Source organism: Peromyscus leucopus, chromosome 8b (genome assembly GCF_004664715.2).
Source record: "Peromyscus leucopus breed LL Stock chromosome 8b, UCI_PerLeu_2.1, whole genome shotgun sequence".
In the NCBI taxonomy this organism is placed as follows: domain Eukaryota; kingdom Metazoa; phylum Chordata; class Mammalia; order Rodentia; family Cricetidae; genus Peromyscus; species Peromyscus leucopus.
The window spans coordinates 52,950,633-52,968,756 of record NC_051086.1 but is presented as its reverse complement, the minus strand read 5'-3'; the positions used below and the strand labels follow the sequence as shown (position 1 = coordinate 52,968,756).

At 54.1% G+C, this 18,124-nt stretch overlaps 2 protein-coding genes across 2 annotated transcripts; one reads left to right on the top strand and one right to left on the bottom strand.

The window, feature by feature from the left end:
- The first annotated feature begins 2,863 nt into the window (after nucleotides 1–2,863).
- On the top strand, nucleotides 2,864–8,099 carry Acadvl (acyl-CoA dehydrogenase very long chain). Its single transcript, XM_028869516.1, has 20 exons — nucleotides 2,864–3,021; nucleotides 3,089–3,164; nucleotides 3,415–3,477; nucleotides 3,566–3,638; nucleotides 3,720–3,784; nucleotides 3,875–4,009; nucleotides 4,626–4,770; nucleotides 4,897–5,026; nucleotides 5,118–5,243; nucleotides 5,544–5,742; nucleotides 5,978–6,082; nucleotides 6,505–6,591; nucleotides 6,674–6,736; nucleotides 6,825–6,926; nucleotides 7,003–7,100; nucleotides 7,184–7,256; nucleotides 7,332–7,404; nucleotides 7,500–7,572; nucleotides 7,669–7,744; nucleotides 7,816–8,099. Exons 1-20 carry the CDS (start codon nucleotides 2,960–2,962, stop codon nucleotides 7,954–7,956), a joined length of 1,965 nt encoding a protein of 654 aa, XP_028725349.1. The 5' UTR covers nucleotides 2,864–2,959; the 3' UTR covers nucleotides 7,957–8,099.
- Nucleotides 8,100–8,258: 159 nt separating this feature from the next.
- Nucleotides 8,259–17,910, bottom strand: Dvl2 (dishevelled segment polarity protein 2). Its single transcript, XM_028869515.2, is given in 16 exon segments — nucleotides 8,259–9,221; nucleotides 9,332–9,550; nucleotides 9,955–10,053; nucleotides 10,056–10,133; nucleotides 10,255–10,386; nucleotides 10,459–10,587; nucleotides 10,922–10,989; nucleotides 11,655–11,731; nucleotides 11,815–11,954; nucleotides 12,037–12,106; nucleotides 12,207–12,297; nucleotides 12,411–12,546; nucleotides 12,662–12,771; nucleotides 12,908–13,053; nucleotides 13,317–13,386; nucleotides 17,477–17,910. Coding segments are annotated over 16 exon segments (2,208 nt in total). The 5' UTR covers nucleotides 17,671–17,910; the 3' UTR covers nucleotides 8,259–8,772.
- Between the last annotated feature and the right edge of the window lie 214 nt (nucleotides 17,911–18,124).

The following is an 18,124-nucleotide window of genomic DNA, read 5'->3' as shown; positions in this document are numbered from 1 at the left end:
GCAGCAGGGAATCCTGGGGACCAGTTCTCCTCGAGGATTCACAGGAAGTCTGAAAAGTAATTAATTATGGCCTGGGCTCTCTGCTGCTGAAATTGGGGCAATCCAAGAAAGGGGAGAGGGAGAACGGGGTACAGGGCTGGCTGACCACAGAAAGAGCACTCAGTGGCCCAACCCCTCAGTCAGTACTCAGGACTTTGCTGCCAAGGCCCCGAAGTCTCAATTCAATACTAGCAAGGAATCAGTGTGGCCCTCCAGTCCTGCCAGCTAGTCAGGAGGCCAGGCACCCACCTTCAGCACCTTACCTGACCCTCTGAGATGGAAGCCTCATAATAGTCCAGGATGTCTGTCACAGGAACATAACCAAGTCACCCTCCCACTTCCCAGGCCTCTCTGGCCACCCCTGCTACCCATGGCTTCTCTGGCTAGGCTGATGGAGGGCACAGTGGCGTGAGTCTACAAAGACTAAGGCTTGGACCAGATGCTCTGCAGGCTCCCACCCGGTCTAGAACCAGTAACACTTGACCTCACAGGCCCGGGACAGCCCTTTCCACCGTGGCCCCTCAGAACCCTGGAATTACTCACCCAGCAAGGCCTGGAAAAGATCACTGTGCAGCACTGTGAGAAGAGGAGGTGCCCACCGCAAGAGTGGGGGTGCCAAGAGCCAGAGAGCTGACCGGGGAGCTGGTGAGAAGTGACGAGGGGGTGAGGCCAAGTCCCTTACAGTTAGTCATCTAAGGTTCCCCGGCCTTCGTCCTTCCACGCTAGACCCCCGTGGAAAGAGTCAGGAACAGAAAGAGCACCCGGGGCGGGGGGCCCCATCACAGATCCAGATCTCCCCTCCAAAGACCCATTTTCACCTCTCGGTCTCTGGGACATCTCTCTCTTCTCTTGCTTTAATCTCCCTAATCCGACAAGATTGGACTTGAGCTGCCTTCTCCCTACGCAGTTGCGGCTAATAAAGCAGGCAAGCAGATCGTGGGTCCATTCTTCCATAGGTCCCCAGGTACCACTGAGCTCCACATAGTCATAGTGTGCCTCCCCAAAAGCCAGGTATAATTTAGCTACTTCCCTGAAAGACGAGAAAAAGGGTTTTCTCTAAGGCAGTCCCAGCAATTCAAAAGAATTAAGTTGAGCCCAGTCTTTCTCTTCCCAGACCTGCCGCCCGCAGTGACAAGTATGGAAAGAGGGGTGACATGGATCACCGGGCACAGGAACTTGCTGCCAAGCCTGACATCAGGAAGCCACATAAAGGTGGAAAGAGAACTGATTATTGAAAGCCGTCTTCTGACAAGTGCTTGAAAGAGTGCGCACACACATCAACAGACTTTTAAATGAGGCTTGAGAGAGAAGGCTCGGCAATTATGAGCATTTATTGCTCTTGCAGAGGACCTGAGTTCAGTTTCCAGCACCCACATACATGGTGGCACACAACTATCTGTAACTCCAGTGGCAGGGAATCCAGTGCCCTCTTCTGACCTCTGCCAGCATCAGGCAGGCATGTCATGTGCATATATACATCTTGGCAAAACATTCATATACATACAATTAAAAAAAAAATACAAGCAGGTGGATCTCTGTGAGTTCGAGACCAGCCTGGTCTACAGAGCAAGATCCAGGACAGTCAGAACTTCACAGAAAAATCCCTGTCTTGAAGAAAGGAAGGAAGGGAGGGAGGGAGGGAGGAAGGGAGGAAGGAAGGGAGGGATGAATGAATGAATAAATAAATAGCTGCAGGTACATCGTTCTTCTAGAGGACCTGACCTATGTTCCCAGCACCCTCGTCAGGAAACTCATAACTGCCTCTAACTCCAGCTCTGGAGGACCCATCTGGCCTGGACAGACACTGCACTCAATGCAGGAAAATGTATACAAACACAGAGAGACATAGAATTAAAATAAAATCCTTTTTTAAAAAAACTATAAATTTTTTATTTGGGTAACTATTGCCTTGCTTGCTGACCTTGACCTTGATATCCTCCCCATGCTAATTCCCTGCCAGGTTCCACCCTCCTGAATGCTTAAGGGAAGTTCCTTGTCTGTGTATCCTGCATAATGGGCGTTAACAGCTTAGATGCAAGATTGTAAAACATCTGGTAGCGAACTTCTGCCCTCCCGGGTTCTCCCATTGTGCTGTAAGCCTGTATTTAAGACCTCTTCCCTCCTTCAATAAACAGCATTTGGCATTAGATAGATAGATAGACAGACAGACACACAGATAGATAGATGATAGATAAAACAGGATCTCTGAGGCCTGGCAGTGGTGGTGCACGCCTTTAATTCCAGCACTCAGGAGGCAGAGGCAGGTGGATCTCTGTGAGTTCAAGGCTAGCCTGGGCTACCAAGTGAGTTCCAGGACAGGCTCTAAAGCTACACAGAGAAATTCGGTCTCAAACCCCCTCAACCAAAAAAAAGTTTTTCACGATGATCCTCCTGATTCAGTCTCTCCCAGTCCATTGAAAAAGACCAGAGGCTCCTACTATGTGCTTTTAGATGTTTTGAGCTGGTGAAACCTCCTAGGTCTCAGAATTTGCTTAGAGCACACCCCAGCTTGACTCTGCCACCCCATTCCCCTCTTCATTTGCTGGAGACATTTTCCAAATATCCCATGCCTCTGCAGTTGACATTTACCTTACCGTCCTTTTTCCCACCTCTCCCTTCTAACTCGATCCAGTCTACCTCCATCCCTCTAGCTGGACTAGACTTTAGTTCGGACCTGCTGCACTAAAGAGTTTGGGAAAGAAAACGGATCGCTTGAAGATTGATTACTCTAGGTCAGTCAGAATATAGGGAGCAGGTGCACGCCGGAACTTCAGCTCCCACCATGCATCGGGGCCCGATCGACCACGCCCCCACCGCGCAGAGCATTGTGGAGCATGAGTCAGGGCCCAGACACACAACCCTTAGGCAGGCGGGGACGTAAGGAGAGGTCAGCGGTCAAGGCTTCCGCGGCGGCTTAGAGATGCAGTCGGCTCGGATGACCCCGAGTGTGGGGCGGCAGCTGCTGCGGCTGGGGTCCCGAAGGTCTGTATATGGCAGGGGGGCAGTGGGTCTGGAAACCTGGGCAGGACTGAACCCCGACTCCTTACAGCTCACGATCTACTGTGCTCCTGGGACAAAACCAGCCCACCTCCGCCCCGCGACTTTATGCTAGTGAGGCCGCTCAGGTAGGTGACAGCGGCATGGGAATGGGAGTTGTGGGCTCCCACTAGCCTGCGACCAACAGGGGTCTCTCTTCCTCCCGGTCACCTGGTGACAGCCCTGGCACCGAAACTAGGGGAAAGGGCAAGCCAGGGTGCCCTAGTGAGAAAGTAGGGGAAAAGACACTGGTGCACAGTTGCCAGAGCCAGCGCTTCCCGGGGTTCTCCCTGGCACACCCTAAGACCCATCGCGAGCCTATTTAATTGCTTTCCCCAGGCGGTTCTGGACAAGCCAGACACCCTCTCCGATGCGTCTACCAGAGAGAAACCAGCCAAGGCGGTAAGTGACCCGGAAATCGGATTGACCCTTATAAATAAGGCAGTAGACGCACCGAACCAGCGCCCTGAAACTTCTCTTCCCTGTCCAGGAATCTAAGTCCTTTGCCGTGGGGATATTCAAAGGCCAGCTCACCACGGATCAGGTGTTCCCATACCCATCTGGTAAGCAAGGGGGTAGTGAGTGGCAGTGTGGGCGGGACAGCCTCCCCACCTGACCCGCCTGTTCTCCTTCCCATCCTGCAGTGCTCAGTCAGGACCAGACACAATTTCTCACAGAGCTGGTGGGGCCAGTGTCCCGGTTCTTTGAGGTAAGTGGGGCTGGGGCACAGCACCTCTTGGGGTAGGCCAATGTTAAGCTTAAAGGAGCCTCTGAATATGAGGTCCTATTCCTTGCCCAGGAAGTGAATGATCCTGCCAAGAATGACTCCTTAGAGCAGGTGGAGGAGAAGACCATGCAGGGCCTCAAGGAACTGGGGGCATTTGGTCTGCAAGTACCCAGTGAGCTGGGCGGTTTGGGCCTCTGCAATACCCAGGTAAGAGGATTCCCCTGGTTAACTTGCTAATACCCACAATGCTCCAGCTTCCTCATCATTGGGGCCAAGCAGCCAGGGATACTATCTGCCTGCTCTATTTCTCACCTGTGTCTGCATCGTCCCCTGAAAACATGAGCTATGTGCAGCCCACTAGGACCAAGGACCTAACCCCGAAACCCAAGTCTTTAGGGACCTGCGGCAACAGGATAGTAAGCAATATTCACGTCAGGACCAGGGAGAGCTGGGCATGGCAGTGCACGCCTTTAATCCCAGCACATCCGGGGGCAGAGGCAAGCAGACCTCAAGAGTCTGAGGCCAGACTGGTCTACTTATCATGGTCCAGGCTAGCCAGGGCTACTCGGTGAGACTGTCACAAAAACAAAGGTCTAGGACCTTTGATGTCCCTGCTTGTTTTCTTAAGGAAGCCTTCCAGGGCCCCGTGCGTGCTTAGACAAGCACTCTACCACTGAGCTACATCACCAGTCCTCCCAGGCCTTTTCATGATCCCACTTTACTTTTACATGCTCACAGGAGAGATGGCCCAGGTCAGGCCCGCCCTGTTGCCCACTCTCTCAGTGCAGCCCGTTACATCCCCAGCTGCCTTCTTCCCCCCTAGTATGCTCGCCTGGCAGAGATCGTGGGCATGCACGACCTTGGTGTTAGTGTCACCCTGGGAGCTCATCAGAGCATCGGCTTCAAAGGCATCTTGCTCTATGGAACAAAGGCCCAGAAAGAAAAATACCTCCCCAGAGTGGCATCTGGTAAGGCAACCTTAAGGGACCTAGGGGTAAGGAGTGTGAAATTGTTACAAGGAACTGCTTGGGAGTGGTATGGGAGGGACACAACTTTGACGGTCACCCCAGGTAAAGCGGTTCTCTCCCCACCAGGGCAGGCTGTGGCTGCTTTCTGCCTGACAGAGCCCTCGAGTGGGTCGGATGCAGCCTCCATCCGATGCTCAGCTGTACCCAGCCCCTGTGGAAAGTATTACACTCTCAATGGAACCAAGATTTGGATCAGGCAATCTTCCATTTCTCTTCTTCCCTTAGCCCAATCTCCTGACCTCACTGCTCTGAACCACACCACTTACCAATGCCTCATTCTTCCACAGTAATGGGGGCATCGCAGATATTTTCACTGTCTTTGCCAAGACACCAATTAAAGATGCAGCCACGGGGGCTGTGAAAGAGAAGATCACAGCTTTTGTAGTAGAAAGGAGCTTCGGAGGTGTTACCCAGTGAGTGAGCATGGAGAAGACAAGGTAGAATCAAGGAAGGGGACGGCACTGGGCTCTCAAAACCAGATGTTACAGGTCACACCGGGGCATGCACAAGAGCCAGAGGAAGTGGGCAGTTTGTTTCCTTGGCAGAACTCGGGTAACAGGACAGAGCCGGACCTCGGCAGCCCTAGGGCACACGTGCAGTGCCCGTACCCTCTCTAAGTCTGGGGAGTTCCTCCCTGATCATAAGGACCAGAAAGGCCATTTTCCTCCCCGGCATCGTATTCACACCTCCTCTTTCCTGCCCTGCCTTTTCAGTGGGCTCCCTGAGAAGAAGATGGGTATCAAAGCATCTAACACAGCAGAGGTGTATTTTGATGGCGTTCAGGTGCCGTCAGAGAACGTGCTAGGAGAGGTGGGAAGCGGCTTCAAGGTTGCCGTCAACATCCTCAACAACGGAAGATTTGGGATGGCCGCAACCCTAGCGGGCACCATGAAGGCCATGATTGCCAAGGCGGTGAGTCCTGCCCCAGTCCCTAGCTAGCCTGAAGGAATCACTCTGCACGTGCCCCAACTACCCTGCGGGGACCCTCTCCATCAGAGCAACACACACACACATACACACACACACATGCACGCACCCGTGCGCTCGCACACACACTTCCAGATCTTCCAGGTCAGGTCTCCAGTCCCCACCCCGGTGGAGACTGCAGAATCACCAGCGGGATATATGGGATATATGTGCCTTTCAGGTTGATCATGCTACTAACCGTACCCAGTTTGGGGACAAAATTCATAATTTTGGGATGATTCAGGAAAAGCTGGCTCGGATGGCAATTCTGCAGTATGTGACTGAGGTAAGGGCTTCCTGTGCCTCTCCCCCTGGAGCTCTAAGGCTTTCTTCACAGTTGGGTCAGACTACAACCCCCAGCAGCACCTGGGGCAGTGGGTCTCCAGCTTTACACCAATGCCCTAGGGGATGCGAGGAGGCATAGTCAGTTCAGCTTCTGAAGGAGTGATGCTGTTCTGAGTGCTCCCCAGCCACACCAAATACTGATTCTAACCCCCTCCTTCAAGTCTGAGGCCTGGGAGCCTGACTTACCAAATCAGAGGAACACATACTGGACTTGTCTGACCTGGCCAGGGAGTAAGATAAAGTGAATGCAAGGGTTGTGGGGAGTAGAACAGAGCTGGTCTTGCAGACTGGAGTGTGAACCACCACCCTGTCTCACACAGCTTCTTCCTGTTTTCTTCCCACGTCCCAACTATGCCCCCTCAGTCCATGGCTTACATGCTGAGTGCCAACATGGACCAGGGATTCACAGACTTCCAGATAGAGGCCGCCATCAGCAAAATCTTTGGCTCGGTGAGGACCCAGGCATGACGGAAGGGCCGAGTTCAGTTCCGGAACTCAGCTCCCCAACCAAACCCTCTGGGTCTGTCCTTAGGAAGCAGCCTGGAGAGTGACAGATGAGTGCATCCAAATCATGGGGGGCATGGGCTTCATGAAGGTATGGAGTGTCCCTCAGCATGGGCGGGCATCCTACGGCGTGGACAGGCACCTTGCAACGGAAGTTTATGTGTCTTCCCCTGCTCTAGGAACCCGGAGTAGAACGTGTGCTCCGAGATATTCGAATCTTCCGGATCTTTGAAGGGACAAATGACATTCTTCGACTGTTTGTGGCTCTGCAGGGCTGTATGGTAAGAGGAAGGAGAGGGAGGGGGAGGAACTGTGAAGGACACCGAGTCCCGACTGTTGGAGCCTCCTCCCCGACAGGACAAAGGAAAGGAACTCACTGGGCTTGGCAATGCCCTGAAGAATCCTCTTGCGAATGTTGGCCTCCTGATAGGAGAAGCAGGCAAGCAGCTGAGGCGGTAAGCCAGGGACAGACAGGTCAGGGAAAGACAAGGTGGTGGGCAGCAGCTACCCAGCCACTCACGCCTGCACTGTTTTCCAGGCGGACAGGGATGGGCAGTGGTTTGAGTCTCTCGGGGGTTATTCACCCAGAGTTAAGTCGCAGCGGTGAACTGGTGAGTAGTCCTTAGGACAGAGCCTGTGGCAAGGGGCTGCCCGCTGCTTCTGCGCCGTGACTCTTGTCTCTTCAGATGGTACAGGCTCTGGAGCAGTTTGCCACTGTGGTGGAGGCCAAGCTGATAAAGCACAAGAAAGGGATTGTCAGTGAGTGAGCGCTGCAACCCCGTACCCCCTGCCACACCCCCGCCTCCCCCCCCCAGACTAACCCCCCCCCCTCCCCGCCCTCATCTACCTGACAGATGAACAGTTCCTGCTCCACCGGCTGGCAGATGGAGCCATTGACCTCTATGCCATGGTGGTGGTTCTCTCCAGGTAAGAAGGCAGAGTGGGACGCTTGGGAGGTTCGAACCAGAGTAGCTGGGCCAGCGCCACAGCTCACAATCATCTTAACCTCCTGCTGCCTTACAGAGCCTCAAGATCCCTGAGTGAGGGCCACCCCGAAGCACAGCATGAGAAAATGCTCTGTGATAGTTGGTGTATTGAGGTGAGCCTTGGAGCTCCCCAGGACAGGGGATGATGGAGACACAGGCCGACCCTCTCCTTCCCTCTCCCCAGGCTGCAGCACGCATCCGAGAAAACATGGTTAACCTGCAATCCAACCCTCACCAGCCACAGCTCTTCCGTAACTTCAAAAGCATCTCCAAGGCCATGGTGGAGAGTGGGGGCGTGGTCACCAGGAACCCCCTTCGAGTCTGAATACTCCCAGTCAGACCCAACATTGTTACGTGCCTTCTCTTATGCCAAAACCCAGGTCCCCTTTATGGGGCCCTGGTTTCTCCTGTTTGTCCTCTGGAGTACTTACTGCCTTACGAACAATAAACTTTCTAACAACCACCCTCTGCTGGGCCTCTCAGCCGTCCTCTCCACAGCTTCCCTGCTTCCCTCCCGACTTTCTGACAGGCCACCCTCTGCTCTGTCCCTCACTGTCCCTCTGTGTGTCTCCCTCATCCCTCTTCTCCACTGCCTGCCTCCCAAAGAAAGGAGCCAGAGGCTTGGGGGATTGGCCTCTATTGCTTTATTTAGTGTTTTATACAAGTGACTAAAATAAATAGAGTAACAAAGGCAGCTACACAGTCCCCAAGAACACCACCAGCTTCCTTGGACTGCTGTCTAGGGTACCCAGCGCCCCCTTCCTCTTCCCAGGGTACCAGTAACCACCCCCCCTCCAAGTGACAACTAACTAGGCAATTGGAGGTGGTGGTCATATTCTGGGGTTAGAAGGGACCCAAGATATTTTATATGAAGGGATTCTTCATATAAAAGAGAAAAAGTCTATTACAAAAATACTCCCCAAAATATAAGAAAGTCTATTTTAATCCCCAAAAAGGCTTATAAAAAATAAAGCTAAAAATAACCAAAGGTCCCCGACTACCCCGGAGGAAGGGGGGACCAGGCACTGCTGGAGAGACTCACAGTGGTAACAACCTTGTGGTAGGTACCGAGCACCAGGATGACCCCGGCACTATGAGGAGCACCGAGCTGAAACTTGACAGGCCCAGGGCAAGGTGGGCCCTACATAACATCTACAAAAAATTCACTGGGGTTGCCCATGGCCATGTGAAAGCTCTGACGGCTAGCTGTCAGCTCTGGGGGCACAGAGCCCAGGTCTCTGACTGGAGGAGCACCAGGGGGCTGCACTGCAGCGGAGACAGGGGGTGGGGGGGGAGGCATCATGACTACCATCATGGGGTTATAGGGGAGAGCCATGCCAGGGGGCGGGCCATAGGGATGGAGCCCTGGGAGAGCTCGGAGATTAGGAGTACCGCCTGTCGAGCCCCTGGACGGAGGGGGGCCCCCATCACCAGTCCCACCAGGTTCCCCACCCCGCCGAAGGCTGCCTCCTCGGCTGGAAAGCTCGGACTCACTGCCACTGCCAGACTTGGACTCAGGGGCCCGTTCCTCAGGCCTCCCTGTGCGCCCGGCCCCCCCATCACTTCTTGTGGACCCACTGCTCCGGCTCCCTGTTGGGGGGGAGGGGGAGGGGGTAAGTGAAGCTCAGCCCAGAGGCCTCTCCGCCCCAGCCCCTCCACTATGGCCTCTGCCCTGGCGGTATGGGGTGTGCGGGACCCACCTTCACTGTGCTGGCTGCTGGCACTGCCTCCACCGTAAGTGTACGATGACAGCTCGTGGTAGGGCGGCGGCTGTGGGCTGTAGGGGTGTGGGGCTGGGTACTGGTAGGAGAAGGCGGGCAGCAGGGGCCAGGGGGCGGCCCCGGGGAGAGGGGCCAGGGTGTCCTGGTCGGAGGCCCCGCTGGAGCCGTCGTTGTCGTTCAGGGACAGGCTGACCAGGTCTGCAGGACAGGGAGAGAGGTCCCTGCCGTCAGGGCCAGGACTCCTGGGGACAGGGGAACCGGGAACCATTTCCCCAGGGCCACCCACGAAGGGATCATGAAGGCCTGGAACAGAGAACTCTGCCGCTGGGGCAGACAACCAGGGCCGCCATCACCCGTCCAGCATGCTCCTGTGGAACGCAGGAGTCTCCCCCTCGGACTACAGCTCTGCAACTGGTACCAGCTTACTCAGCAGCACCCGGCACGCATCAGCCCCCATGGTTGGCCACCGCGAGGCCAAGCGTGGGACACACAGTGCCTGACTACCCTGGTGGCCCTGGTTGCAGTTTCTGGGCCAGGTCTAGGGCTGGACAGCAGAACAAGATAGGACAACCTGCTCTCCCACACCAGGGCAGGTGACTTACAACTTTCACAGCCACCACTGAGGTCCCCGAAGACGTAATAGCACTGCTCAGAGAAGGTAATCTTGTTGACAGTGTGGCGGATGAGTCCTGCCTTCAATAGCCGCTGGCGTACTTGCGGGCCTCCCGGCGCTCGGGAAAACCTTCTACGTGATGGTACAGCCAGTCTACCACGTCGGAGCCTGAGGGCAACCAGGCAGGAAAGTCAGACTCTCCTCCAAACTCCTACCCTCGGCCTTGTGCTGCCCCAGCCTTGTCTCTTCCTCCCCTTCCCACGCCACCTTGCCCAGGGCCTGGCAATACCTAGAAAGGCATTTGGGATGGTGATCTTCAGCCACATGCGGTCCCGGACTTCTAGCCCAGACTCCGGGGCTGCCATGGCCTTGGTCACAGAGGCCATGTCCATGTGGATGGAGAGACCCCGGCTTTCACAGCCTGACAGAGGAGAGAACAGAGAACTGAAGAAAGGTCCACTCAAACGGAGGTGGGGAGGGGCTCGAGACTCACCATCAGGCAGGGAGGAGCCGGATGTAATAGTGCTCATGGATGAAGAGCCTGGGTACGCGGGGAAGGTGCCAGTCAGCGCAGCAGAATGCGACACCCAGGCAGCAGGGTCGATTGGCTGGATGGGCTCATCTGGTACAAAAATACAATAATCACCAAGATCATCACTGCTCAACCCTAGAAAACTAGCCCTGTCTGCTCCAGGATTAAAAATCCTGTTCCGCCCTCCCCTGACCTTGAACCCGGTCCCTACAACCAGAAGCCCAGCCTCGTCTTCTGGCTCGTCCAATCTCTGTTGCTCTTGTTTGTTTGAGGCAGGGTTTCACTCTGTAGCCCAGGCTGGCCTCAAACTCCGGGAGAGCCTCCTTCCTGTCTTAGCCTCCCAGGTGCCAAGATTCCAAGCTTAAGTCACCGTGCCCAAGCTCCCCCGGTCTCTTAACTCAGACCCGGCCCAAGCATCACTCACTTCGGGGTAGGGTGAAGTAGGCCTGGGGAGAAGGATCCCAACACTTGGCCACGGTCAGCACGATGGGGCTGTGGAGAGAAGGCCAGTCAAGCAAGCAGGGGGGCCTCGGGAGGACCAAGGCCCACTGCAGGGAGGATCAAGGACATGAAGACGGGGAAGAAAGGAGCACATGCCTACCCAGGCTCGAGAAAGCGAGAGTGGAGGGTTTCACAATGTGGGTGACTCACCAACACGGCTAAGTTCAAAACACACTGCTGAGGGAAACAAGGAGTGCACGCTGCACAATTCACAGAAGCGTGAAACAGCCAACACTGAACCATCCTGGTCCAGGGTTCAGGCATGAGTGGAAAATCCATCAAGGTTTTCTTGACCAGAGAAGTCAAGAGTAATTACCACCAGCGAGGGGGTGGGAGTGGGAAGGGGCACATAGCGGGGGTGCTCTGAGGCCTTCACCAGCCTGGTTTCATGATTTAGGCTGGAGTGACACGTACAGCCACTTAGATTGGTTATTTTGTTTTGTTTTGTTTTGTTTTGGAGACCTGGCTGGCCTGTGACTCACTATGCAGGCCAGGCTGGCTTCACAATCTGAGAGGCACCTGGCTCTGCCTCCCTAGTGCTATGACTGAAGGTGTGTGCCACCATGCCCGGCTCACTTCTCTTTCTTAAATTGCAAAACGAAGACAAAAGGACTAAAAACAAGAGGCCTGAGGACCAGCACCCAGCCGAGGCTCACCCTGGCTTGTGCACGATGTCTCTCAGCACCCGTACAGCATCATCGTTGCTCATGTTCTCAAAGTTCATGTCGTTCACCTGGAAGGGAGGCGGCGCGGGTCAGAGGCAGTGTGAGAGCTTGAGATCCGCTGCCCAAGCCAGCAGCCAGCCTGTCAGCACACCTGCAAAAGCATGTCGCCAGGCTCGATGCGTCCGTCAGCAGCCACGGCACCCCCCTTCATGATGGAGCCGATGTAGATGCCTCCGTCACCCCGCTCGTTACTCTGGCCCACAATGGAGATGCCCAGGAAGTTGTACTTCTCTGTGGAGAGTCCACATGAGGGACTAGGCCCCAGAAGCCCCGGAGACCCTCTCCTCCCGTCTCCCGTCAGGACCTTCCATACCCATGTTGAGTGTGACTGTGATGATGTTGAGGGACATCGTGGAATCGGTGACACTGCTGAAGGAGGAGGTCTGTGGCGGGGAGACAGGAAGGAGGGCCCGCTCTTCAACAACACGGAGACAAGCCCCAGCCTCTGGGTCACTACGGCCCACTTCACCCAAAGAACCTCACCCTCTCCATGCGCGGCGGCCGCTGCTTCCTCCGCCTTCGGTGGCGCTTGAGGAGGCGGGAGGCGCTGCTCTGCTCGGTGGAGCTGCTGAACCTGACAGCAATGAGAAGTGGGCGTCTGAGGTACAAGTGGTCAGGAGGCAAGCGCAACAAGACTGACCAGAGGGAGGAAGGGAGGAGCCCTGGGGAGAGATGTGGGCACCATACCTACTCATGGCGTCATCCTCATCCGAATCGCCCAGGCTGGTACTCTCCAGCTCACTGGTCATGAGGGTGGAGGAACTCTCGTACCCAGCCAGGTGGCGCTCCAGCCTTGAGGGACCACTGGGCCTGTGGCCACCAGCTGTGTATAAAGGAGAACCTCAGGAGCCAGACCTCCTGTTCTTCTTCTGCTCTTCATGCTGAGGCTTGCCTCCCTCCCGCTCCGGTCCACCCTGCCTCCAGGGCCTGCCCCTCACCGCCATGCTCACTGCTGTCTCTCCTTCGAGGTCGCTCTCGGCGTAGTGATACAACAGACTCGGTTTCTGTCTCGGGCTCTAGATTCTCATGGCTGCTGGACACATTAGGGCTGCCCAGGTAGAGAGTTTCCAACCAATGTCAGTAGGTCAGAGCACCAACCAAATCCTCGGGCTCCCCTCCCCAAGGGCTGGCACTGGGTTCCCTCTTCACTCCCCTCCCTGGATTCAAGACTGTAAAGGACTCACTGGAAGGACGGAGGCCTTGAGTCCCCAATGCCACTGGTCCTTTCCGGTGGCAAGGGCGGTAATGGTGGCGGTGGAGGGACTAGTTCTGTCCGAGACTCGTGGGCTGGGGGAGCCATCTCAGGCTGGGGGTTATCTGACGACACCAGCTAAAAGAGTGCAAGGAGACAGGGACCCACTGGGTAGTGGCTTACGTGAAAAGACCAAGGAAAAGGAGCAGAAAGAGAACGGGGTCTCAGAGACCTGGGAGAACAGCCCAGAGAAAAGCAACCCGCATGGGAGACTGCAGAAAGAGAGCTAAGGAATGCCCACTGCTTCCGCACGCACGTGGAGAAGCCAGGGCCGCCAATGGGCGGGGAGAGGCTGCAGAAAGAGACCGAGGCTGGAAGCAGCTCGGTCATGACGCCCTTACCCAGGAGACAACTCTTCCGTTGAAGCACGGCAGGCGGGCATTGTCATCTGAGATCTCCTCCTTGACCACGCTGTGGAGAGAGCAGAGCGGTCAGTAGAGGAAGGTGACGGTGCACACCTTCAGTTCTAACACGTGCAGGCAGAGGCCGGAGGAGCGCTGTGAACTTGGAGCCAGACACGGTTCCGTAGAGAGATGCTGTCTCCAAATAATAATAACAACAACAACAACAACAATAATAATAATAAAAGAGGAGGAGGAAGAAGAAGCAGCAGCAGCAGCTCTCAGGAGGCAGAGGCAGGCAGACCTGAGTTCAAGGCCAGCCTGGTCTACAGAGTGAGTTCTAGGACAGCCATGGCTACACAGAGAAACCCTGTCTTGAAAATCCAGAGAGAGGGGCTGGGGAGATGGCTCAGAGGTTAAGAGCACAGACTGCTCTTCAGAGGATCTGGGTTCAATTCCCAGCACCCACATGGCAGCTCACAACTGTCAAGGGGACCCAACACCCTCACACAGATATACACACACAGGCAAAACACCAATGCACATCAAATAATATAAATTATATATGTATATATAAAAAAAGGAAGACACAGAGACCCCAAATCTTATTCAAAGTCTCTTCCAATCTCCATCCAATCCAAGCATGCTGACTCACTGCTGCCCTGGGTAGTCCTCTTTATTTTTTTTTTAATGTACATAGGTGTGTATGACTGTCACACGTGTGAACATGGGAGGGTGCTTACAGAGGACAGGAGAGGGCATTAGATCCTCAGGAGCTGGAGTTACTGGTAGTGGTGAGCTACCATTTTGGCGCTGGGAACTGAACTCAGGTCCTCTGAAAGAGGACCAAGGACTCATAACCTCCAAGCCATCTCTCCATCACTCCAGACCCAATCCTCTGCCTTTTTTTTTTTTTTTTTTTTTTAGGGGAAGGGTGTTTCATTTTGTATTCCTGGATGGCCTGGAACTCACTATGTAGGCCAGATGGGCCTCGAACTCACAGAGATCTGCCTGCCTCTGTCTTCTGGGAACAAAGGCATGTCACCACGCCCACACACATCACCATGGCACCTGGCTCTTTTGGTTTTTCGAGACAGGGTTTCTCTGTGTAGCTTTGCGCCTTTCCTGGAACTCATTTGGTAGCCCAGTCTGGTCTCGAACTCACAAAGATCCACCTGCCTCTGCCTCCCGAGTGCTGGGATTAAAGGCATGCGCCACCACCGCCTGGCGGCTCTTCTGTTTTTACAATGAAACTATTTACTTTCACATGTGAAAACAACTCCAGTCTCCCTCCTTAGTTCACCCTCTCCTACCTGGGGGATACAATGCCACTCCAAAGGATTCTTCCCATCTGATCCAAACCTGGAAGCGCCACTCAGGACAGTTCTCCAATTGCTCCAACAGCTTTAGGAGCCTTGCTAACCTTTCTCTGGTCTACACATCTGTCCCACAAAAGGCTCTGGTCCTCGTGTGGTTCTCTGCTCTTCTACCACCTTTTAGTTCTCCCTAACTCACATCCAGAGACTGTGTGTGGCCTTGGCTGGATAAAAACACCCTTAAATGCAACGACAATACTCCACACTAGGAAAGCTCCCACGGAGAGGGGAAGCTAGGCTTCCGGCTGCAATCTGCTCAGCCTGAGAAATTCTGAAGCCCAGCCTTGGTGGCCAGCCTCCCACAGGTTCCTGCAGCAGACTAGACTTGTTCCTTCTCAATACCCACAAGAAATCATTAGCACCTATTCTGTTCAACATGTGTCCTGGGTGTGCAGCACCAGCCTTGACACTTAGTGAGCATTAGCGAATACGCAGTGACGAAATATGAGCCATGAGGCTTCTTTCATACACATAAACCTCACCTCCAATATGAGAACTTCTTGTCCGGGGCTGGAGAGTTGGCTCCGTGGTTAAAGCACTTACCTCAGAAGACCCAGGTTTAGTTCCCAGCACCCACACAATGGCTCACAACCATCCATACCCAGTTCCAGGATCTGATGGTCTCTTTGAACGTTCACAAGCACCAGGCACCCACATGATACACCTACATACATGCATGCGGGCAAAACACTCATATACATAAAAATAAGCAAAAAAAAAAAAAATCTAAAAAATAAAAATAATAAAACTTCTTGGCTGAATAACTATGCTCTGGGGGCCTTGGGTGTATGCCTCCTTTTGAGGGTCAATGCCTCATATACTTGCTGTCAAGACGACATAGGCCAGTCACCACTGGTCTGCTCAGCGTATACAACTCTTCCCAACATAACCCAACCTCAGCATGGTCCAGTCTCCTCCAAAGCAGGCAATTTTGTATCACTATAATCTAGTCTATGAACTAGTTAGCCTCAATACTAAATGAAAATTACCAGCCACCAGAATTTACCATGTGCTGTGCACCTAAATTAAGCATTTTACACTATGATTATCATCATGCCACAGATGAAGAAATCAAAGCACAAAAGCTAAATAAATTGCCTAAAATTATAATGCAAAAAGAACCTTGATTTAAATCCAAGACAACCCCCTGGATAGTATCACTTTGCCCATGTCAAACAATCTTTGGCGAGAGTCGTTTGTTCAGTTCTAGCTGATGGGGAATGTGCTCCAACCACAGGGATTCTTCACAGCTAAGGAGGCGCTCCCAGACCCGGGCCAGAGAGAACCTTCGGCTCCCCAGTACCTTGCACTCCTTGCTTATGCCGACTCAGGCGATCAGAACCGAATGCACTCTACCTTCAAACCCTGAGCTTGAGGACACACAGAAGGCTCAGTCCCAAAAGCTACAAAACAAAAGGCTGCCTTACTCTGCCTCACTCAGAGTCCCAGTCCAGCCCAGGATCACCCAGAATGTCCCAAATTACCCTAGAACAACCCAATCTATTCTAGCATAGCCCCCTTGTCTCCCCACAAGCAGCTGTCCGCGCCAGTACTGACTGCAATACCCCAGTACAGCTGTACTGGCACCCACCAGCCTGTGTGCCCCCGTCTTGTGACACAGTGGACCCAGGTCTGGGCCAGCTAGAGTGCCACACGTCTCTAGTCCCAGCACTCAGGATGCAGATGTAGAGGCAAGACTGCTACAAGTGAGCCTGTTGTACACTGTGAGCCCTAGGTAGCTTTAGTACAGAATGAAATCCTGGCTCAGCAGTAAAGCGCCCTCCCTGGCTGCTCTTCCAAAGGACTGGAGTACAATTCCCAGCACCTACGTAGAGACTAACATATATAACTCCAGTTCCAAGAGATCCCATGCCATCTTCTGGTTTCTGTGGACATTGCATGCTTATCGTGCACAAATATGATAGCATACAAAACACCAATACACATAAAATCTCTTTAAAATGAAGACAAACAAACCTCCAATTTCCCCTCAGGGGAAAATAAAGGTATCAGAGAAAATAGGAAGAACTTAGTGGAGTCCAGAATGGTGTGAACTCTGCTAGGAAAAAACCTACTTCAAAACAGCCTAAGATCTAAGTACCAAGAGAGACCTCTCTGCATCATTACAGATTACACTGTCCCAAAATAATGATACTATGGGACCTAATTAATGAGCCAGGGTAGCCTAAATTGTCTAACTATAGCCCAGTCTACATACTGACACTGCATGCCCAGCATATTGGCTCACACCTGTTAATTCCAGCTCTCTAAAGGCTGAAGCAGGAACTCCATAAGTTCGAAGCCAGCCTGGGATACAAAGAGTAAGGCCCTGTCTCAAAACAAAAGAACAAATCAAAATACGCAAACAAACAAACAAACTACAGAATTTCTATATAATTCTCATGCAGCCGTCTGAGAACATACCAGACTACCAAAAGATCGATGAATCTAATCCTAGCACAGCCTAGAATATCCTCAAGCATCGCCTCTTAGCCTTTTGGCTAAAATCAAGAGGAGAGGACAGCCGAACAAACCAGAGCGCCCCATTATTCCAACCTAATTTTCTTGCCTCTGGTTTACTAAAGTCCAGCCCGTTCTCCTAAAGCTCTCTGTGTCCAACGATAACCTTGTCCGTCTTGGGATGGGCGATCTACCCTAGCATAGTACAATATGCTATGTTCCACTACAGGCCAGAAAAATTCCAAGGCAGACCGGTGCCCCTCGACATCGCTCAATCCATCCTAGCACACCCATCGTCCTTCCCAGTCTAGGCCTCGCGCTTACCCAAAATCCTGATCCATAGACTTGAAAAAGTACTTAGCGCCGGCGGGCCGCTGCAAAACGCTCTTGAAATCGCCGAGGGTGATGCGCTCCGCCGGGACAGGAATCTTCACCAGGTAGGGAGTCTCTTCCTCATCCAGATGGTAAATCACCTTCGTCTCGCCGACACCACCGCCCCCCGCGCCGCTGCCCGCCATGGTCTCGCTCGCGCGCTCCCGGGCTCCGCCGCCCACCCAACGGGACCAAGCGCCCCCGCCGCGCCTGCGCACACCCGCAAACTGACGTGCTGGCGCCCACAGGGCAGGGCCAGTGCGGGAGACGCGCCCGAGGCGGCCGGCGTGGAGCAGCGGGGTGAGAGCTCAGAGCCGTCGAGCTGGACCCACAGCCCTGGACCCCGCAGCCGAGGGCCACCTCCACCACCAACGTCTCGAACACTACCAAGGGCCCCGCCCACCTCTCCCCATGCCACGTGACACGAGCCCGCCCACTTTGCGCAGCAGACGGCCCCTCACGTGACCTCCGTGTGTCACGTGACCGCGAGCGCCTCCCAGGCACTCACGTGACCGCTGCCTTGAGCAACGGTCTTCAGTCCTGAGTGACCCCGCCCCCGAGCGTGGACCCCGCCCCACACGAAGTCCCATGGCCAGGCCG